The sequence below is a fragment of the Ostrea edulis genome, chromosome 3 (genome assembly GCF_947568905.1).
Source record: "Ostrea edulis chromosome 3, xbOstEdul1.1, whole genome shotgun sequence".
NCBI classification, from domain to species: Eukaryota; Metazoa; Mollusca; class Bivalvia; order Ostreida; family Ostreidae; genus Ostrea; species Ostrea edulis.
In genome coordinates this window covers 93078631-93103368 of record NC_079166.1, presented here as the reverse complement: position 1 = coordinate 93103368, position 24738 = coordinate 93078631, and the positions used below count along the sequence as shown (strand labels likewise).

At 35.1% G+C, this 24738-nt stretch overlaps 1 protein-coding gene across 1 annotated transcript in view; it reads left to right on the top strand.

Annotated features, from left to right (window-relative positions):
• Window positions 1-24420, top strand: part of LOC130046633 (neuronal cell adhesion molecule-like) — a 41991-nt gene extending 17571 nt beyond the window's left edge. The window contains exons 5-14 of the mRNA XM_056161092.1: window positions 4869-5498; window positions 6538-6843; window positions 8521-8793; window positions 14426-14528; window positions 14575-14720; window positions 14902-15186; window positions 16573-16860; window positions 20173-20208; window positions 22269-22304; window positions 24365-24420. Coding sequence (XP_056017067.1) covers window positions 4916-5498; window positions 6538-6843; window positions 8521-8793; window positions 14426-14528; window positions 14575-14720; window positions 14902-15186; window positions 16573-16860; window positions 20173-20208; window positions 22269-22304; window positions 24365-24420 — 2112 coding nt within the window. The 5' untranslated portion in view covers window positions 4869-4915. The remainder of the gene's footprint in view (window positions 1-4868; window positions 5499-6537; window positions 6844-8520; window positions 8794-14425; window positions 14529-14574; window positions 14721-14901; window positions 15187-16572; window positions 16861-20172; window positions 20209-22268; window positions 22305-24364) is intronic.
• Window positions 24421-24738: the final 318 nt, after the last annotated feature.

The window sequence follows — 24738 nt, the reverse complement described above, 5'->3', positions numbered from 1 at the left end:
AATGACAATATATGCAGCTGTGTATGTTACCATGGATTTTTTTTTGCTATAAAATATTGGTGGAGCACTGCCTTTTTAAATGTTTTGTATTTTGTGTGCAAAAACAAGCTTTTTAATACTTTTAGTGTCTGTCTAAATTCATGATCTTAGGAACAGCTATAATCAACATCTTTAAATACATTACTGGTACATGTATACTTAAGGTTTGTTCATAAAACAGGTGCAGGCTTGGTGCTCTAAGACACATCCAAGAGTTTCTTATGTTTTTTATTCTTCGATATGGATTTTCTAATTTGGAAAGTAATTAAGTATATCTGCTGAAAAGTTCACAAAATTATTGGATGTGTTTCGTCCTGTTTGAGGTTAATGACCCATACAGTGCATTCAGGACTCATCAGTTAGAAATACACCATAAATTGAGTCAACCAAAACAGTCAACACAACCTTTGAATCAAAGTTAGTAGGAACTAGTAGATAAGATTGAACTAACAAATGCCACAGGCCAAAAAAAAACCAAAAAACAACAACAACAACAACAAAAAAATAGAAAGAAAACAAGAAAATTGAACATGATTATAAACAAAAATAAACATGCTTTACAACTAACAAGTCCACAAATTTATTCAAACTATACATACATGAGATATGACTGTAAACGTAATAGTAATCGGGAAGCATATAATGTGAAAAAGAACTGAAGAGACATTATTTGTCGAAATGCGCATCTCGTGCATCAAAATTGGTACCGTATAAGTTTTACATTATACTGAAGAGACATTATTTGTCGAAATGCGCATCTGGTGCATCAAAATTGGTACCGTATAAGATTTACATTATGACCCCTGGGTCGAGGCATCTGCTGGTGGACTGTTAGTCCCCGAGGGTCTCTACAGCCCAGTAGCTAAGTACTTCGTTACTAGCTTGAAAATACGGATGTATATTTAATTGCTGTTATAAAATTTAGAAATTCATTTCAAAATTAAGGATTATCTCCCTCATGCATAGCTCTTATCCTTGAACGAATTTGGCTCCACTTGTTTGGCACGCTGTTTTGTGGCTATATTTAGATCTAAAACTTCATAGTCATTTCAGATTTCAAACATTTCGGTTGAGCATCACTGAAGAGACATTATTTGTCGAAATGCGCATCTGGTGCATCAAAATTGGTACCGTATAAGTTTTACATATGGTGAAATGCAACAAATGCATACTGCCATTAGGCCACATGGATTAATAAACTTGGCTGTCAGACACTCCCTCATTTCTTCTTGAGAGGTACCCATTTGAATCAATTAATAATGGAATCTGTCCCATGTTTGTCCTACAGCAAATTTACTATGTCAAACGGCAAATGGATTCTGTTCTCTGTTTCTCCAACAGATTTTTCTGGTTTTATTTTTTTTTTCTTTTATTTAACAATGAGCCGTTTTACCTCTTGCTGCAGAACACCAGCTGTAGATACTGGTATAAACAACATGATTTTAATTTCCTCATTGACTTTAAATGATGCGAATTAAACAAATGCTCATCTAAAAATGTCTATGTTCTTCCGACACATTTCGAGATTTTTCAAACTTACAAGCTAATTTATGATAAATTTAACAAAATGATATACTATAATTGAAGATCTCATGAGCTGTAAAAGACAAATTGGAATTTCTATAAACAAAGTCATCAAATAAAAGAAAACAAATGCAATGCTAAATATCTTGTTACGTCCAACATGACCTCTGACCAGCATGTTATTTCGGTCTAATTTTATGTTTTTCTACTAAATAACTATCTTTTAACGAGTAAAACCCCAAACTAGAATAATTCTCCTATCAAAAAATCATATTATCATGATTTAGACAGCTACGTTTAAAATCATACATTTTGTCACATACCGACAAAACTTTACTGAATACTTAGCCAGATACTAAAAATATTGTTTTCATCAACCCATTTACTTATATTCTATTGGAATTTTGTATGTAAATTAAACATATACTCATAATTCAAAACACACTTAAAACTAACATTAAAAGAACCAAACATAAGCCTTTAATTATATTTATTATCAAAAAGTGTCCATATTCCCCAAGTGTCCACTTGTCCCAAATGCCCCTACATAGTTTCGGATATTAGACAATTATAATAGACCCACTTTTTTTTTACTCTTTTTAGTAAGAATATTTACATGTATGTCTTTATCAAAATTACATTTTATGACCATATCATATCAACATTTCATAATATTTGAAAATAAACTGAACCAAATTATCAATGATAAATTTCCTTTGAAAACACCATTGCCCGTATAAATCTATATTTTCATGTATTTGTTTATTTTAACTTTGATTAGTGTATTCTGAGCACACCATGTACATGTACTTTCAACTATTTGGTTGTCAATGAAAGAAGTAGGTACAGTTTCTACAGTTATCTGGCCCAAAATATTGATGATTTTACTTGGAGCTCAAATCCTGGCATTCAATTAAGGAATAGTTTAGCAAACCCAAAATTCACTCAGTTTGATCAGCAAAATGATTTGTGTCATATGACGAGAGCTTGAAGTTGGCATAAAATTGCAAAAATGCCATTTTCAATGAAAATATCCACAAATTCAGGTGGTTTTCCTTTTAGAAAACATACAGCGCATGCGTCGAGCAAATTCATATTGAAGCATGTTTTTCATCTCAAAATATTACACAATATATATCATTTTCATTTTGCTCGACAAATGCGCACATCTTTTCCTGAGCAATAATTTGTATGACATTTGACAGTTTTCGGGCTTATTTTGAGAAAAAGGCGGGAAATGTCTTATTCATGATGTCATAATGCTATCCATTTAAAACTATCATTCTGATTTTGTTGACATAGTATACCTGGCATTTATTTTACTTTCTTAAAACGCTGATTAAGGTTAATTCCAGACACATTTTATAGAGAGAAATTTTTTGGGCCTTTTTATGTATACAACCGTACCTTGTTCTTAATCAATCAATCAATCAATATTCTTATCATCAACTGAAATTAGACGGTTTTACTATTTAGTATTGCTTGTTTGTCGAAATGCGCATCTGGTGCATCAGAATTGGTACCGTATAAGTTTTACATTATAAGAGTTATGAGATTGATCACTGTTCGTTACCTCCACTTTCCATATGAATATATAGGAAATGGCACACATATACAGAGCCTGATACTTTTGGAAATAACTCTCCCAGTTGACAATGAGTGCACTTTATGAACAAAAAACAACTTAATGTTTACTTTTTAGTCACTTTTAAAGTAAATCATAAGATATGACTATGTCACTTTTTATCGATTTTGCATGATTCTTACAGATACTAGTACTTAAATAAATATACTTTAAAATTTGTATATGTGAAAAGATTGAAAACGTTCTCTATGTGGGTGTTTTGGTAGATTGATTATATATTGTTTTGGGAATTTTTCACTTAGATGGAGAATGAATATTGGAGTTATAAAATATTAATTGCCGATTATCAAAGTAAAATCAAGTAACTACAGTCGTCTATAGTGTAAAACTTATACGGTACCAATTTTGATGCACCAGATGCGCATTTCGACAAATAATGTCTCTTCAGTGATAATCAACCGAAATGTTTGAAATAGTGTGATGGGTGTTACTGTTAGATGTAGAGATAACTACAGTCGTAGGTAACAAAACTGTGTCTATAGTGTGATAGGTGTTACTGTTATATGTAGAGATAACTACAGTCGTAGGTAACAAAACTGTGTCTATAGTGTGATAGGTGTTACTGTTATATGTAGAGATAACTACAGTCGTAGGTAACAAAACTGTGTCTATAGTGTGATAGGTGTTACTGTTAGATGTAGAGATTATTGTGGAGAGAAATATGTACATCAGGTTCATTTCGAAAATACTTATCACGGGTACCGGACCAGTTTAATAATAATGAATCCAAAGCAAAGAAAACAATGTGAATATTTTGTTATATTAAAAAGCAAATCTATTTCCGCGGGGTAATCCATAGGGTTGCTTGCCTGTATGAAGAAATTATTGTGTGTATCTTAATGTACATATATCTTTCATATCGATTACTGGTGAGCTGATTGTTATTGTGTAATTTACTATATATGTACAGTTATTTGTTAGTCAAATGTTGAGAAGATTTTATGGACACTTTGTGCAATGCGCTACATATGGATTAATTACATTGATTAATGTTTGGTTGATTGCAGGCTCTCTGTATCATGCAGTACAAAATAATGGATTATATTAATTGCTGTATTGAGTGTGTGTGTGTGTGGGGGGGGGGGGGGTATATATGTATATATATATATGTGTGTAACTTACTGTGGATCAATTGATTGTATTTATTGAGATTGTGTTGATCATGTGTATGTAAGGTGAATATAACGAACAGTGATCCATCTCATAACTCCTATAAGCAATACAAAATAGAGAGTTGGGCAAACACGGACCCCGGAACACACCAGGGGTGGGATCAGGTGACTAGGAGGAGTAAGCATCCCCTGTTGACCGGTCACACCCGCCGTGAGCCCTATATGTGTAGTTCACTAACCACTAGAGAGAGCACATACAGCCCCTCTGATGCGTCCAGGGGTTCGTGTTTGCCCAACAGTTTTGTATTCTTTTTGGTTTTGATGCAGTTGATCACAGTTCGTTATATTCATGTTTTTTATTGTTACCATTAACAGTATTACGGTAGCCGTCACTCTACGGTCATTGCACTAAGATTACATTTACTAGAAAAAGTCAAAGATATGCATATTGAGTTCAGAAATAATTCTAGTACATTTGGATATAAGTAGTGTACAATATAATTAGTCAAATTTTCTCATTTCAGTATGTGAGTTATTTTCATCCACAGCTTTGACCAAAGTCAACCAACATGTGAGCCATGAATACAGATGAACCATGGCTTCTAGATATCTATCGGCTCCTCAGCAGAACTTTACACGTCTGTCAATCATCAGCGTAGACTTGATAAGGTTAGTGTTAGAAGGTATTCTGAGAAGTAAGATCGTACCAGCAGACCTAGAAAATGCCATCAATTCTTGTTCTTATTTGGGTAATAATCTGCGACCAGAGCAGAAGGCGCTTTGCTGTCTTCCCTCACCTGACTACAGCACATTTGATGTCTCTTTGTTATACACACTAATACGAAATTTGTGTCCTGTCTTCAAACCAACAAATAGATGGGGACAACCACCATCCAATTCGCAGTTGCGAATTGGTGACGACATTGAGCGCCTCCGAGTTTTTCGAAACGAAGTGCATGGGCATTGCGAATCTTCCAGTGTCAGTGATACAGATTTCCAGTCACGATGGAAGGAGATAGAAACTATTTTACTGAGGGTACAAAAGTTTATGACGTCAAATGGGAACAAAGTCGATTATATGAAAGAGCTTGCACAAATAGCGGATAAAGATATTGGGTGTGAAGACATGCTGAAATTCAGAATATTATTGGATGCAATGATAAAGCTAGAAAATGAAGGTAAGCCGATTGTCTTCCAGGTTTTATCCAAATCATTAGAGTTTAGAATATTTACATTTCTATTGTGAAAGTCTTAATATGAGTGTAACATTCTCGATGGGACGTAAAACAAGCACAACAAAGCTACCCTCATTCGTGGTGTGTTATTCATAAACATTTCAACATTTTCAACTTCTCTGAATCAAATAACATTTTTATTAGAACCGATAAGATGGTGAATTGGGACCAAGGAGATGCGTTTTATAAACCTTATCCCCTAAAGTCTTTCCGGTGGGAAAAAACGTTTATTAACATATTATATTATCATCTATTTAGTACAATCTTTCAAAAATATTAACATTTTAGCGGTTAGCAAAGAAACTGGGTACTTAAATTGTGGTTATAATGAGCATACCGGTCTTAAAGTCAGGACCTCAATCTCAAGTGCTGAAAATGCATTGTTCCTTTTAAAGAGAAATTATCATGATAGGTTAATATGGTATGACCCTGATTAAAGATGATTTAGGTCAATGTTATTATTCTAATATTAAAATTCCGCGGGCTATTATTCCATGACCAAACCTTGCATATATATTGCTTATAACCTCACAATGTATGATTGACGTAAATTCACTAACAGGTGACATATTCACAGTCAGGTAAATTCATATTTGTGTTTGATTACCCTTAACCAAAGATCATCGTCCTTGATGACACCCCTATATATAACAGAGGTAAAATCAAATGTTATGATATTAATAAGCCAATGCAAGTTAAACAATGTCATATCCATATCAACTGAAATAATGACAATTAAACTGAGATACTTAGAGATTTATATTTAGGTTGCCAATGGTTACACAATATGTTGTGACGCTGTGGCAAGGTCATTCCATTAAGATTAGATAGAATAATGAAATTATAGTTTGCTATAGTTTGTTGATCTACAGATGTAATAAATATTCATAAAACCCACTTCATCCAGTAAGACTCATTCAGTCGTTACTTTATGAACAGACATTTACCATTCAAGCCCATGCGTATTTGTATTTCTTTGCAGCAAATGTCCCGAAAATTGTATTACGCGGTGCACAAAGTGTCAGCTGTGGAGAAAATGCAAGCTTTGAAGTTGATTTTGAAAGTTCATCCGCTTCCTGGTCTGTCACTTGGCAAATACTGAGGGGGAACATCACAGAACAAATAGACATCACTCGAGAAAAATACAGAGGGAGTAACTATGAACGACTAGTGATAAAGAAGGTGTGCAAGGAAGACGAGGGTGAATACCAGGCTGTTTTGTCCCGAGGGGCGAGTAGACAAGGCTTGAAAAGGACGAGCAATTCCATCTTCCTGGAAGCAGCAGGAGGTAAACATCTAGTCCTGGTCTTCCAAAGATTTCAATTTCAAAGCAGTTGGAGTGTCACATAATGGCCTAGCGTTTGAGAACTCCCTTGCATTTATAACATAATATATTTTCTTTATTACGACTTTACATTTTAATTCACAATACATATAAAACAAAAGAACTGGTGTGATGCGTGGACATCAGTGGTTTGTCCTTTCAAGATTCTTAACTTTAAGTTCCCAAAGACTGAGAGGCGAAGATAACGACTAGTGGTCAATCTCATAACTCCTATAAGCAGCACAGAATAGAGGGTTGGACAAACATGGATCCATGCGTATACCAGATTGGGTGCCAATGAGGAGTAAGCATTCCCTGTCGATCGGTCACACCCACCGTGAGTCCTATATCGTGACCAGGTGACGTAGTTATCCGTAGTCAAAATTAGTGTACCAATAACGGTCTAACGATTGGTATGAAACATGTCAGAAACACGTCAGACAACATTTGACACAATGATAGGTAGTATTGGCAAACCACGTTACTACAATGACCATAGAATTTGCGACATGCTGAGTTCAAGCGATACTGTTAAAAACCCCTAACATCGACTTGTTTGTCAGTAGGTTACCTCGATTCAAAAACTGATCATACACAGAACAGGCTCTTGCGTACCGAATCAGTTGAGAGATATACACACAGATATAAACAAGGTCTTGCTTCATGCCACCTCTCTCCTATGACGAGGAGGTTCACTATTGTGCCTAAAACTATGTATACTGGATATATAACCGGTAGATGGCGCCTGCGCATCAGCACTTAGCTACAAGATGAAGACCTATCAATGCACATTATAATGTCAGTGTAAATTTATGACTTACACTTACAATGCATAAACATGTATATTTGACGTAAAAATGCTTTACAACAATTTACGTTTACACTAACAAGAGTTATTGGGGAAAGTTAGGTATACACATAAAGACACAAACAGGTTACCGTACAATTACTTCTTTTACACCTTTGAGGAACTCAAAATTAATGATGTGTACAGTTTGCATTATATGGTTTGCGAAATTCTGTAATTGGGTGTTTTAGGATCTAGGGCTCACGGCGGGTGTGACCGGTCAACAGGGAATGTTTACTCCTCCTAGGCGCCTGATCCTCCCTGGTGTGTTCCGGGGTCCGTGTTTGCCCAACTATCTATTTTGTATTGCTTATAGGAGTTATGAAATTGATCATTGTTCGTTATCTTCGCCTTTCAAAGTGACAGATTTATATACATGCAATATTAAAAACAAACATAAATCGGGCTTACCTGGGAAAGGTATGCTCATGCATATATTTTCTTGAACAAGCTGAGTTGAAATACCCTCACTCGTTTGTCATTAATAATCAGAGAAGTGTGAAGACGTCTTTCATTTAGGACTGCCGTGTCCAAACTGAAGTAAGGACTGGACAATATTTTAAAGGTCCAGTGATTTCATGCTTATAAAAATATTTAAATGTACTAGGTGAAAAATGTAGAATCACCACAGGTGAATAAATAACTTGCGTGTTTGATTAGGATATTTATATAGATGTATAATTTTAATGTTACATGGAGTAATATGTGTCATTGGTCCTAAGAAAGATATCAACATAGGGAGTAATATGTGTCATTGGTCCTAAGAAATATATCACATTTATGTTTCTATACAGATGTGCCGGTCCTTCATAGATTGGAGGTCAGTACAGGATTGGAGGGAATAACGGTACATTACAAATACGAAGTCAGAGGTAACTCTCCAACTGTGAATCATATCGCCTGGACGAAAAACGGAGATCGTATACGCATCGATAACACGAAATACATTGGCGGGGATCTGAACGACACGTATATGATCATTACGTCACCAACACAAGACGACGTAGGCCAGTACACCTGTACAATTGCCAATGCAGTGGGTGAAGTATCGAAGTCCCTGTCATTAGGTAATGCATAACGTGTCTCCATCTATTTTCAGATTAATAATGGGGTCATCAACTTCTCTAACCGAACATTTCAATTCCCCAAACATTTCGATCTTGTCCATGAGGGTAGGAATTCTTGAGAAAAATACCATCATACTAACTACGAAAATTTAAGTGCCCCTTCGATTTATTCTAAACATACTTTATTGTGCAATCAACGCGAGGACAGTTTAGAGATTCCGAATGGTTCTTATTGAAATTAAAATGCCGAAATCAAAATCTAATGTTTTGGTATGTATGTAGACGACAGGAACATTGTCAGCATATACGGGAAATACTCATTAGTGTGCCAAGAATGGCCTAAAAATCGATATGAAACACGTCACACAGCATTTGCCCAATGATAGGTTGTATTGGCAAACTATATGCTATCACGACCATAAAATATGCGAAATGCTGCCTTTAAACAAAACTTTGGAAACCCCTATAACATCAACTTGTATGGCAGTAATCCGTCTAGATTCAAAAACTGATCATACGCAGAACAACTCTTGTGTAAGTTAAACTTATACGGTACCAATTTTGATGCACCAGCTGCGCATTTCGACAAATAATGTCTCTTCAGTTATACTCAACCGAAATGTTTGAAATCAGAAATAACAATGAAGTTTTAGAGCTATTTGGGGGGAAACACAGTGTCATAAAAGTGGAGTCAAATTCGTCTAAGGATAAGAGCTATGCGTGAGAGAGATAATCCTTAATTTTGAAATTAATTTCTAAATTTTATAACAGCAATTAAATATACATCCATATTTCCAAGCTAGTAACGAAGTACTTAGCCACTGGACTGTAGAGACCCTCGGGGACTAACAGTCCACAACCAGAGACCTCGACCCAGGGGTCATAATGTTAAACTTATACGGTACCAATTTTGATGCACCGATATATTGTATATCAAATTAATTGAAAGAATAGCATATGCAGGTGATAGTGGAATATTCTTACATGAATATTGGGAAATGGCGATGGAGAAGCTGAAATCATTAAGTTGAGTTGTTAGTCTGACGTTAATATCTATTTTCATTAAAATATTTAAGTGGGAAACTGATATGGAGGACTATCTGGTGTCCTTTATTTCAGGTTCACATGGATATATCGAATCAAAATATGAATGAAAATAATTAATGCTAATAAATAATACCTAAATTCGAGTTGAATGCAAGGAGCAATGTATTTTTACTTTTGAATAAATTCTGCCTTGTAGAAATATAAAACGTCAACATTTCGCAAATTCTGTGCTCGTTATAACAAAGCCAGTCAATACAGTAAATACTCGTGTTTCATTACAGTTGTAAGGTCATTCTTCTACATACATGTACTCGTTCTCACTTCCTTGAGCTGAATAAGATATAGGGCTCACGGTGGGTTTGAATGGTGTTACGGGTCAGAATTACCCTTCATAATACAGCAGCAGAATTTACAAACAGAAGGCAATTAATCAATAATATTTATTTACAATTGCTATTTGAAAGAAAAAAAAATATTTCAAAGAAACTGTACCACCGTAAAATGGCTGAAATACTGCCAAAACGTCGTATAACCTCAATCAATGGAAGAAAAATTGCGACAATAGCAAAATATTAACTTATAGTAGTTGAACAAGAAATTAGAACAGAATCTACACAATCAAAAATAGTAATTCTAAAATCCTAATTCCCAGTATATTAAAACGTGTAACCAAGAACCTTTTTAACTCACCTGAGCTGAAAGCTCAAGTGAGCTTTTGTGATCGCCTGTTGTCCGTCGTTTGACCGTCTGTCTGTCTGTCCGTCTGTAAACTTTTTACATTTTTGACTTCTTTTCCAGAACCACTGGGCCAATTTCAACCAAACTTGGCCAAAAAACATCATTGGGTGATCATTGTGATGGTTTTAAATGAAGGACCATGTCTCCTTCAAAGGGAAGATAATCATAAAAATGCAAAAATAGGGTGGGGTCATTTAAAAATCTTCTTAAGAACCACTGGACCAGAAAAGCTGAAATTTACATGAAATCTTCCTGACATGGTGCAAATTCAAGTCTGTTAAAATCATGGCCCCCGGGGGTTGTATGGGGCCACAATAGGGGATCAACATTTTGCATACAAATACATGTAAGTAGGGAACATCTTTAAAAATCTTCTTCTCAAGAACCACTGAGCCAGAAAAGCTGATATTTATACGCAAGCTTTCTGACATGGTGCAAATTCAAGTTTGTTCAAATCATGGTCCCCGGGATTAGGATGGGGCCACAGGGTGGAGGGGTCATAGTTTTACATACAGAAATAGGGAACATTTTTAACAATCTTCTTCTCATGAACCAATGAGGCAGAAGAGCTGAGATTTACATGAAAGCTTTCTGACACGGTGCTGATTGACGTTTGTTCTAATCATGTCCCCTGGGATTAGGTTGGGGCCATAATAGGGGATGAAAGTTTTCAATAGAAATATATAGGAAAAATCTTCTTCCCAAGAACCAATGAGCTACAGTCCCTGAAACGTTCTTCTTTCCCACTTGAACGGTGAGCAAACGGTGAACGCACGGTGAGCGAACGGTGAACGCACGGCGAGGGAACGGTGAACGAACGCAGAGCGAACGGTGAACGAACGCAGAGCGAACGGTGGACGCAATTTGGTAAATTTGTGTAATCAAAGAATTAGAATCTTCGACACAAATATTTCCGATTCCAATTTTACTCATTTTATGTTTGATATAGATACGCAATGATATCACCGCAATTAATGTAACACATGACAAAGTTCAATCACAAATTCTTTTTATCATAGATAGTTTATGATATGAATTATCCCTCTAAATGGTGTGCATATACTGTACCGTCTACAATGCGCATCTTAATACATGTCTAAATATGCCTTGCCAGTCATAATATTCTAACCTACATGTAGGCTAATTATAACTTATTGGGTATGTTGCATGTGCAACTTCAATTGCTATTCTAATATTGTATTAAGCAATATGTCAGACACATCTAATAATTGTCCATCTGAATAAAAACCTCACTCATGATACATACTATGTATGTTATTAAATAAGAATTTTATTATGGCTTTGACCTGGCTTTTTAATAAAAAAAAATGCACGTCTTCAACCGAATGCAATCTTTGTTTATAAAATAAAAAGTTTAAAAATATCGAAAATGAAAATGCGATAGCTTAATCGGTACCTTCATACAATGTATTAGAGTATAATAGTGCGATAGTTCGAATGCAAAATTCGGTTATATTTTCCCCTTAAAAATTGAATTAGTAGCAAGTCAAACATACAGGCTTTAAATATATACACTTGAAAATCAATTCATTACAATATATTGTTCATTATTTACATGTTGCAGTACCTGTAGTTTTATGACATGCATGTTCCCTATCAAAACAATTCCAACTTCATCGATCTGTCGTTTATATTACAGTTGTCGAACTCATTTAGGAGAAGTTACTCCATGATATATATGGTAATGAAATATTCGCATCTACCCTGCTATAAAAGTGAATGTTGGTAGCTGATAGATGAACGATGTGGTATCTAGATATCTAAATTGTTATTCATTTGTAAGCTAAAAGATATAGTATACGCTTGTATTGTGTGTTCCAAGAGGACAAAACCCGGTGTACCCCGACCATTACATGTAAAAAAAAAAATAGATAAAAAACATTTCTTAAGAAAACATTTTAGTAGAAACGAACGACTATGACTGCATTTGCAATCAATGTCAACAGATCTACAACTCCAATAGTTTCATGCTTAAATCTTTGCAAGCATTCAGTACTACCATAAGTAAATCAAAATTCGCATGTAAAATTTATGGAAAAACTACATTCACAAAACAAAAGAAGGTGTGGGCGAAATTCCTCTGTTGCTAAGTCGCTGTAATAATTATTTGTTTATAGAATCACCTTACATTTGTCGATAACTGACGCACGTGTTCTGTGACATAGTCTTATTTAAAAATACATGATAGCTAGTCATTGGTTACTATTTTCATCGTGGAAATAGTGTTGAAATATTAGAACACGACATTCGGTCACATTGTCGTGTGGTGAATTTAAAAAAACAAAAAACTTTTCAAGTGCGTTTTATATTTCTTTTCACATATGTTCTTAATGAATATCATGTTCTTTTTACTACATGTACAATCCAATGTAGCATTGGTTAGTGCATGTGTGTTCCTTCGCTGGAAACATTAAGTGTGCTTGAAAAAAAAGAACAAAGTGTACATATACACACACGAATAACTTAAGGTAACCACGCGCTACGTACATATATGATATTCAATTAATTTAGATTAAAACAATGCAAATTGGATGCAAATGTAAATGCAATGTTAAAATTGAATGAATATATATGGGTTGCTCTACAATTCTTAGATACAATTACACTAATCGTCCTTCAAATCACAGCATCCGCCGCATCGAATCATCTACAATTGATTAAAACTTTCGAAAAAAATCAATTACACTTTTCAAACAAAAATTATAGTGCGCAATTGTTTATTAAAACTTTGAGCATATGGCGACATAAATTGGATTATTTTCATATTGAGTTCATGACATAGCTTCCTTGTTTATGACGTCGCATAAAGTAACGTCAAAATGACACAACGTTGTCGTAAACTCTGCTGTATTTACACATGTATTATACATAAGTAAAGCTTTTTACGAAAACATCATAATCATTTTATGGAAGTATACACCATATGAAACAATTTTGAGAAATATCATTTAATTTGGAGGCGGGGCCAAATTTAGCCCCAAACGTACCTTATCCTTTATGTCTTTTGTTATGTTAGTGGTAAATTACACACATATAACCTAGTGATCCTTATCAAATTTTGAGTAGTATATATATGGAAAGTCTTCATGTATGGGCCAAGGTAACTCAGGTGAGCGATGTGTCCCACTGGTCTCTTGTTTCTTCAGAAGAATGCCAGTGTATTTATAATAAGAATTATATTTATTGTATGATCCCGAGAGGATATTATGCTACCATTACGTCATTTTCCCGCTAAAATAACATGAGGTCTGGAACAATCTAGGTCACAGGTGTCGATTGAGTGCAAATAATAATTCACAACAGTGGTCAACAAGGGATGTTAATTCCTCCTACTAACCTCCTACTTTCTCTGGTGTTTTCCGGGTTTCTCTTACTCGCAATTTTGTATTTTGTATAGGAATAATTCCATACTGATTGTTAGACCATTCGTGGCACACTGATTTTTACTATGGATAAGTTCGTTTACCTGATCAAGATATCCCATCTCTGGTGTGACCAGGGGTCTTTCTTTGCCCTACTCTCTATTTTGTATTTTTATGGGATCTATGAGATTGATCACTGTTTGTTATCTTCACCTTTCATGATATTGACGTCTCTTCGTCATCTTCACTTTTTTATTTACTGTACATTTCATAAGGAAGATAATGACCCATTTCGGTGTGTATACCAATGTTTTCTCATGAAATGAAGTCTGAGAAGCATTTAAGTGTGTTTTGTTGGTGATACGGTTGATGATAATTAGCGGAAATGTTCTTAACTTCGTAAATATAATCAATATACATCGGTTAGTATTCATCAAAATTGTATTGATATTCTGTTTCTCTAGATGTACCTGTTGCTAAAATTGTCACAGTAGAGACGGTTTACTTCGGTGATGGGACCAAGATCAACTCAGTAATAACAGCTTGTCCCCCTCTTGAGGCAGATGAGTTCTGATTCGATGACATTTGAAACTATAGATATGGATAATCATAGATATTTCGGAAGCAATAAAGATCCAAACAACCCAATTATGATTTTTCCAAAGGCAAACTTCGATGACAGATTATATTATCGACTTGTTATAAGGAACAAAATAGGAGAACATGTCAGCAACACAGTTTATCTCAACGTGACAGGTGGTACGTATATATATCGAATTTCGGTCGCATCTATCTATTGTTGGGTTCCGAAACTTTTATTTTGCTTCGTTGTATCCAGTTGTAAATGTCATAGTGTATGTTAGTTCGCTATCTTAGCTATTGTAGAGGTTGGATAATTTAAGGATTTTTTGGATAAATATTTCATTATATTCTATCGCAGGTCCTCCAAACATCTCAAACAGCCATGTAACTAACATCAAGAAGCGTTCAATGACGTTGACATGTGAAATCTTCCTCTATGAGAACTCGCCTCAGTTGCAAAAAATCTTGTGGATGAAAGATGGAACTGATATTGACATTGACGGAAGTGGAGGGAAGTATTCAGGAGGGAGTATTAATGATCCATCTCTAGCCATCTCAGATGTCAAAGAAACGGATAAAGGGTCGTATCAATGCAAAGCGTCCAATGCTGTAGGGTCGACTCTTGGCGACGTCATTGTATTAGGTAAATGTATTAACATTAAGATCAACACTACATTGGAATTTTAATTGTAAGGTATTGTGAATTTGACATCATAAAAGACTTACTGAAAAAAACACAACAAACTCAAGATTCACGGATAACACATCAACCAAGTACTCACCACAACAAAACTCAAATACTTGATTATATAGGAATTAATACCAAGTTCGTTTAACTACAGTTGCAATAATGTACCTTAAAAACGAAGACAACGTTGTTACAAGATTTGTCAGCTGGAACCAAACATATTTCTTATGTAACCTATGCCCATGTAATTCTTTTATCACTTCTGGTTCACTAAACAAATAATTTCCTATTAATTGCAGATTAGAAAGACAGATAATAGGTCACTATATAATTGAATAAGTTCGATCATTTTTGGTTAGCCGAGATTCAACAAACAAAAAACTTATAATGTTATGTTGACCTTCAGATATCTTCAAGGTCTATATTAGATTTGCTTTTCATACGCCCGTATTTTCATAGGTCGTGCAGATTTACTCGTCCATCCACCGTTCTCTGTCCTTTGTTAGCTTGTTCGTGTCCGAGTCGTATCTTTCACATTTTGAGGCAGATACTATTAAATTTGATCAGTTGTTGCATAAGGGGAAGGTGCCTCGTAAACCTAAAGTAGGTCACTAGACTTATTTTGGAATGCTATAGTAATTCATATCCAAATCGTATCCGGATGATAATTCTCACAATATGAGGACTAGGAGTATTAAGCATGGTCAGCTGGTACATCCTGTGTGGAGGTATGTCATGATCGATGTGTCCAGGGGTCCGTGTTTGCCCAACTATCTATTTTGTATTGCTTATAGGAGTTATGAGATTGATCACTGTTCGTTATCTTCACCTTGCATGATCGAAACATACATCAAGGGTTGTTGCGACCTCCTTCTGGATCTTTAAGGCTATATATACATTGAAATTGTATTCGGATCATAGCTTGCGCGCAGTAAGGCCTATGCCTAGGACCATACAACTTGGTCAGATGATGCATATTGGGAATGATGTGTCTCAAACTTAATATAGGTCACTGTCCTCTTGGAATTTTATGAATATTCATACGCTCCAAATCATGTCCGGATTATCTATTGCACACGGAGAGACCTAGGACCATCAAACGTGATCAGTTGATGCATATGTCCCGACCCAAAGTTGTTACTGTGACATCATTTTGACAGTGTCGCAGCTAACCCTCAAGCAGGCAACATATTTATGCAACATGACACACTAAGTATTATTCATAACACTAATTTTGACTACAGATAACCCCGTGTAACTGATCAAGATATAGGGCTCACATCAAAAATAACAAAATACAGAGTTGGGCACTGTTCGTTATATTCACCTTTCGTGTATTAGGTATTCCAGACATTGACGTTGAAGGTCCAGCTAAACAGCAAAATGACGTACAAATCTTCACAGCAGTTGTGAGGTCTATTCCATCGCCAACCAAAGTTCATTGGCGCGTGAAACTCGAGGGAAAAAGAGATTGGACTCAAATAGATCTGAACAGCGAGGATTACAGAGGAACCTCAAATTCCCTCCCGCAGCCCAAGTTAGTTGTCAAGAGAAAAAAACTGATGGAAAACCACAGCTTTCAGATAAAGGTGACGAACTTCATCGGAACGAACACAAATCTAATACCAGGTATATTATCACCATACAACGTAGAAAATTTATTTGAAGTTTATTAATTGTGATTAGTTAGTGTTTATGAGAAACATTGTTTGGAATCTTGTAAAGGCAGGACTCAAGAGGTACGATATACAGGGGATGCTTACTCCTCCTCTGATGTGTCCAGGTATCCGTGTTTTCTAACTATGTAAAACTTTTACGGTACCAATTTTGATGCATCTGATGCGCATTTCGACAAATAATGTCTCTTCAGTGATGCTCAACCGAAATTTTTGAAATCCGAAATAACAATAAACTTGTAAGGGCTATTCTAGGGAGAACAGAATGCCAAAAAGTATATATTTGTATTGTTATCTTAACTATTATAGTAGTTATGAGATTGATCATTGTTCGTTATGTTCACCTTTCATATAGGAGTTATGAGATTGATCCCTGTTCGCTCACAGAATTTTTCCCAAATCAATAGCATTAAAACCTTTTCAACACTATACACGACCATTATTCAAAATAAATTAAAGACTAGACTTTTTTACATCATAGACAGTTGCTTCTTCAACAAAAACGGAAAAAGGAAATATTCATATCTAGTGATCAGTCATTCAAAAACTTACTTTCTTAAACACCACTCTGATTCCACCCACAAGTACTCTGAAGTTGAAATAAAAAATATGCTAGAGTTCCTCATTGACAATATCTTCGTGGTATTTGATGATCAGGTCTTCCAACAGTATGTTGGAATTCCCATGGGCACGAATTGTGCTCCTTTGTTAGCTGACCTGTTTTTATATTCATATGAAGCAGAATTTATTCAAAAACTTCTACGTGAGAAGAAAAAATCTCTCGCTGTGACCTTCAATTCGACTTTTAGATATATCGATGACGTTTTGTCTATTAACAATGATAGCTTTCATTCATATGTCGATTTGATATATCCCTGTGATCTCGAAATAAAGGACACCACAGAGTCGTCCACTTCTGCTTCATACTTAGTTATTTTATTGAAAGTAGACATTAACGGCAAACTGACAACTCAAATGTATGACGAACGGGATGATTTCAGCTTCTCCATCGTCAACTTCCCACATTTATCTAGCAATATTCCATTATCACCTGCATATGGTGTTTATATATCTCAACTGATTCGATATGCAAGAGCTTGTTCTGGGCATAGTCAGTTTTTAAATCAAGGTAAGCTACTGACAAACAAGTTGATGGTACAGGGATTTCAAAAGTCTCGATTGAAGTCAGCATTTCGCAAATTCTATGGTCGTTATAACGATCTAGTTCGTCAATACAACCTCGCATTGGGTCAAATGCTGTCTGACGTGTTTCATACCGATTATTAAGCCGTTCTTGGCACACTGATTTGACTGCGGATAAATCCGTTTACCTGATCAGGATATGGGGCTCACGGCGGGTGTGACCGGTCAACAGGGGATGCTTACTCCTCCTAGGCACCTGATCCCACCTCTGGTGTGTCCAGGGGTCCGTGTTTGCCCAACTATCTATTTTGCATTGCTTATAGGAGTTATGAGATTGATCACTGTTCGTTATCTCCACCTTGCATACATATAAATTCATGGTTTTTTTTTAACCACGTCAAACCTTTAATATTCTGAATTGAAGCTGTTTATCGAAATTTCATTTACTTTTAAGGAATACAAGGTTTATTGAAAATCAACAATTTAATTTTTTTTTTTTTTTTTGCACATCGTGTGACTTGAAGTAAAATATATGAAAAAACAGAAACGTTTTCTGTAATCATTGTAGTTAGACATTCATTGCATTTAAATCAGTTTCAAAATGCCTATCTAATGTATCCGAATTCTCTGGGAATGGATTGTACTTATTCATTAGGAGACCTGTTTTTATATTTTAGGAGTTCGATTTTATTAAAACGATTCTACAAGGGATGATACAATATCTTATCGTGAAATTCAACTCAATGTCTTGATATACTGATGACGTTTTATTTATTAGCATTGTGAAATTTACATGACCATTCCTAACGAAAAATTAAAGACCAGAATTATTTACATCGTAGACAGTTGCTTCTTCAACAAAATGGGAAAAGGAAATATCCTTTATAGTGTTCAGTCATTAAACATTGCTTTGTTTAATACTTCTCTGATTCCACGCACAAGTACGTTAATCTTAAAATAAATATAAATATGCTATAACTCCTCATTGACAATACCTTCGTATTCTTTGGTTTTCAGGTCTTCCAACAGTCTGTTGGAATTCTCATGGAAACAAATTGCGCCCCTTTGTTAGATGACCTGTTCCCATGTTCTTGTCAAGCATAAACATGTACATGAGAAGAACAACTCTCTTGTTGTGGCTTTCAACTCGACATTTAGACATTTCAACGATGTTTTATCTATTAACAATAATCATTTACAGTCATATGTCGATTTGATATATCCCTGTGAACTCGAGATAAAAGACATTACGGAGTCCTACAGATGTGCTTCGAACTTAGATAATTTATAGGAAATTGACAGTAATGACAAACTAAAAACACAACTTTATGAAAACGAGATGATTTCAGTTTCTCTATGGTCAACTCTCTATATTCAACCAACAATATTCCATTGTCGCCTTCATGTGGTGTTTATATCTTTCAAGTGATTCGATACATAAGGGCTTGTTCTGCTTGTGATCAGTTTTTAAATTGAAGCAGGCTACTGCCAAAGGAGGTGCAATTGCAGTGGTTTCAACAGTGTCGTTTAAAGTCAGCATTCTATGGTTATTATGATGATCTAGTTTGCCCACGTAACCTATATTAAATGCTGTCTGACATGGTTCATGCCGATTGTTAGTTCGTTTTTGGCACACTGATGTCAACTACGGGTTGCTCCGTTTACCTGATCAAGATATAGGGCTTACGACGGGTGTGACCGATCGACAAGGGATGCTTATTATTTCTAGCCTTCTGATCCCACCTCTGGTGTTTCCAGGGGTCGGTATTTATCCAACTCGTTATTCTGTATTCCTTATCGAATTCACGAGATTGATTATTGTTTGTTATCTTCGCCTTTCATTCGATGTATTCTAGTAAACTCTTGACACCACGGAGCCTTTGATACCAGCTTCTTATCTGGATTCTTATTGAACTTAAATTATAACGGCAAACGGACAACCTAACTTTAGAACCATAGGAATGACTTTAACTTAGCTATTTTTCTAAGTAATGAATTCTTTTCCGATCTAACGCGCTGTGAAACGATGCGTGATTCTGTTCACTGTCCATTATCTCCACTTGTTCATGTATTGCATTGCATACAAAGAGAATAGTAATACAACATTATTTGGTCATTCTAGATGAAGACTCTGACGACGAAGGGGATGATCAAGGAGGTAACATCTTCGCATTTTAAAGTAAGAGTGTTCCAACACCATCTGCAACTGTTCTACTGCATCAAATCGTCATATCGTATTGCATAAGCATTGTTAGGGGATTTTTACTCCACCTAGTCCCCTTACTCCACCTCTAGAATGTCCAGGAGCCCGTCTTTGTTCTATGTATAATTATGTATGAGATTGATCACTGTTTGTTACTTTGTCCTTGTCATCTCTGAAAATCGTCTGGACAACAGCAGATTTAAGATTAACAAGACTGATATACATTCATCCACATGTATTTTGATAGATATTTGTTCAGTTAAGAGATACTAGAGGTAGGTTGGGTTACAACAGAAGTTCAAAGTTTTATATGGGAATATTTATATGAACCTGTGACTAACGTTTGGGGGAAAGGGTAACGGGTGTGTCTTCTTGTATTTCTGACCGAAACTGTAACCAAGCTAATAACTTTCAAATTGTGAATGACATAACTCCATGTTCTATATGTGTATTTCTTCTGGCAAAACCTTTTAAATTACAAACCTTTGTGACCTTGAAATTTGAGATAGACCACTTGGAAAAAAAAACCCACTGCAATATTTACTACTGTTACTAATTATATCACTACTTCCTCTACCACCACCACCACTACTACTACTGATAATAATAATAATAATGATAATAATAATATTTATCTCGGATTTCACAAATTAGCATACAGTTAGTTTCCATTCCCTATATTACTAGTTTTACTATAAATTAAAATTAAAATTTGCCATTTTTAGTACATTTAATTTATCTTAAAATCAGACAACACTCTCGGAAGCTTCAAAAATAAAAATAGAAAACCGCATTGAATACTCAATACAGTACTAATAAAGAATAATATGATGTGATATATTTGTTTAGTCAATAACTTTACAATATATTGTTAACTACAAAGCATACAACTGGCTAGCAATTTCATGAACTAGATATTCGTAATATTTGGTAATATGGTCTTCCAACAGTCTGTTGCAATTCCCAATGGACACGAATTCTGCCCCCTTGTTAACTGGCTCGTTTCAATATTATTATCAAGCTGGAATTATTCAAAAGCTTCTACATGGAAAGAAAAAATCTTACTGTGTCTTTCAACTTGACATTAGGATTTGCCAACGAAGTTTTATCTATTAACAATAATCATTTTCACTCATGTGTCGATTCCATATATCTCTGTGACCTCAAAATAAAAGACACCACAAATCATCTACATCTGTTTCATATTTATATTTATATTTTTATTAACGGCAAACAAAAAACTCAACTTTATGACAAACGGGATGTTTCGGCTTCTCCACCGTCAACATTCCATATTTATGTAGCGATATTTAATTACCAACTGCACATGGTGTTTATATCTCTCAACTGATTCAATGCGCAGGCTACTGAAAAACAAGTGGATGTTACAGGAATTTCAAAAGTCTCAGCTAAGGTCAGCTAAACGTAAATCTATGATTGTTATAACGATTAAGTTTGCGAACATGAGATGATCCTTGTTTACTTAAGAAAGAAATGTCTAACTTATTCTCGATAACTATCAGTCCAATTATTTTCAATTTGGAACAAGGGGAACAAAAATTGTAAATTGCAGGATTCCTTCAGCCCTTGGGCCTTAGGGGCAGGACAAAAACTGCCCCAAAATGACAAATTTTCAAAAATCTTGTTATCAAGAACCACAATCATGTAAGAAAAACTAAATGCATAGTGATATATAGGAGGCAGGCCTCTACCAAAATTGTAAATTTCATGATCCCAGGGGTAGGGGTTCTGACCGCAGGACGGGGCGGAACTTGTTATATAGTGTTTATATGTAAAACACTTAAATAACATCTTTAGTGCTATTGATAATAAATTGAAAGTAAATAGATATTTCGAAAGAACAGGTAGTCCTTTACCAAAATTGTAAATTTGATGATCCCAGGGGTAGGGGTGAAACGATGCGTGATTCTGTTCACTGTCCATTATCTCCACTTGTTCATGTATTGCATTGCATACAAAGAGAATAGTAATACAACATTATTTGGTCATTCTAGATGAAGACTCTGACGACGAAGGGGATGATCAAGGAGGTAACATCTTCGCATTTTAAAGTAAGAGTGTTCCAACACCATCTGCAACTGTTCTACTGCATCAAATCGTCATATCGTATTGCATAAGCATTGTTAGGGGATTTTTACTCCACCTAGTCCCCTTACTCCACCTCTAGAATGTCCAGGAGCCCGTCTTTGTTCTATGTATAATTATGTATGAGATTGATCACTGTTTGTTACTTTGTCCTTGTCATCTCTGAAAATCGTCTGGACAACAGCAGATTTAAGATTAACAAGACTGATATACATTCATCCACATGTATTTTGATAGATATTTGTTCAGTTAAGAGATACTAGAGGTAGGTTGGGTTACAACAGAAGTTCAAAGTTTTATATGGGAATATTTATATGAACCTGTGACTAACGTTTGGGGGAAAGGGTAACGGGTGTGTCTTCTTGTATTTCTGACCGAAACTGTAACCAAGCTAATAACTTTCAAATTGTGAATGACATAACTCCATGTTCTATATGTGTATTTCTTCTGGCAAAACCTTTTAAATTACAAACCTTTGTGACCTTGAAATTTGAGATAGACCACTTGGAAAAAAAAACCCACTGCAATATTTACTACTGTTACTAATTATATCACTACTTCCTCTACCACCACCACCACTACTACTACTGATAATAATAATAATAATGATAATAATAATATTTATCTCGGATTTCACAAATTAGCATACAGTTAGTTTCCATTCCCTATATTACTAGTTTTACTATAAATTAAAATTAAAATTTGCCATTTTTAGTACATTTAATTTATCTTAAAATCAGACAACACTCTCGGAAGCTTCAAAAATAAAAATAGAAAACCGCATTGAATACTCAATACAGTACTAATAAAGAATAATATGATGTGATATATTTGTTTAGTCAATAACTTTACAATATATTGTTAACTACAAAGCATACAACTGGCTAGCAATTTCATGAACTAGATATTCGTAATATTTGGTAATATGGTCTTCCAACAGTCTGTTGCAATTCCCAATGGACACGAATTCTGCCCCCTTGTTAACTGGCTCGTTTCAATATTATTATCAAGCTGGAATTATTCAAAAGCTTCTACATGGAAAGAAAAAATCTTACTGTGTCTTTCAACTTGACATTAGGATTTGCCAACGAAGTTTTATCTATTAACAATAATCATTTTCACTCATGTGTCGATTCCATATATCTCTGTGACCTCAAAATAAAAGACACCACAAATCATCTACATCTGTTTCATATTTATATTTATATTTTTATTAACGGCAAACAAAAAACTCAACTTTATGACAAACGGGATGTTTCGGCTTCTCCACCGTCAACATTCCATATTTATGTAGCGATATTTAATTACCAACTGCACATGGTGTTTATATCTCTCAACTGATTCAATGCGCAGGCTACTGAAAAACAAGTGGATGTTACAGGAATTTCAAAAGTCTCAGCTAAGGTCAGCTAAACGTAAATCTATGATTGTTATAACGATTAAGTTTGCGAACATGAGATGATCCTTGTTTACTTAAGAAAGAAATGTCTAACTTATTCTCGATAACTATCAGTCCAATTATTTTCAATTTGGAACAAGGGGAACAAAAATTGTAAATTGCAGGATTCCTTCAGCCCTTGGGCCTTAGGGGCAGGACAAAAACTGCCCCAAAATGACAAATTTTCAAAAATCTTGTTATCAAGAACCACAATCATGTAAGAAAAACTAAATGCATAGTGATATATAGGAGGCAGGCCTCTACCAAAATTGTAAATTTCATGATCCCAGGGGTAGGGGTTCTGACCGCAGGACGGGGCGGAACTTGTTATATAGTGTTTATATGTAAAACACTTAAATAACATCTTTAGTGCTATTGATAATAAATTGAAAGTAAATAGATATTTCGAAAGAACAGGTAGTCCTTTACCAAAATTGTAAATTTGATGATCCCAGGGGTAGGGGTGAAACGATGCGTGATTCTGTTCACTGTCCATTATCTCCACTTGTTCATGTATTGCATTGCATACAAAGAGAATAGTAATACAACATTATTTGGTCATTCTAGATGAAGACTCTGACGACGAAGGGGATGATCAAGGAGGTAACATCTTCGCATTTTAAAGTAAGAGTGTTCCAACACCATCTGCAACTGTTCTACTGCATCAAATCGTCATATCGTATTGCATAAGCATTGTTAGGGGATTTTTACTCCACCTAGTCCCCTTACTCCACCTCTAGAATGTCCAGGAGCCCGTCTTTGTTCTATGTATAATTATGTATGAGATTGATCACTGTTTGTTACTTTGTCCTTGTCATCTCTGAAAATCGTCTGGACAACAGCAGATTTAAGATTAACAAGACTGATATACATTCATCCACATGTATTTTGATAGATATTTGTTCAGTTAAGAGATACTAGAGGTAGGTTGGGTTACAACA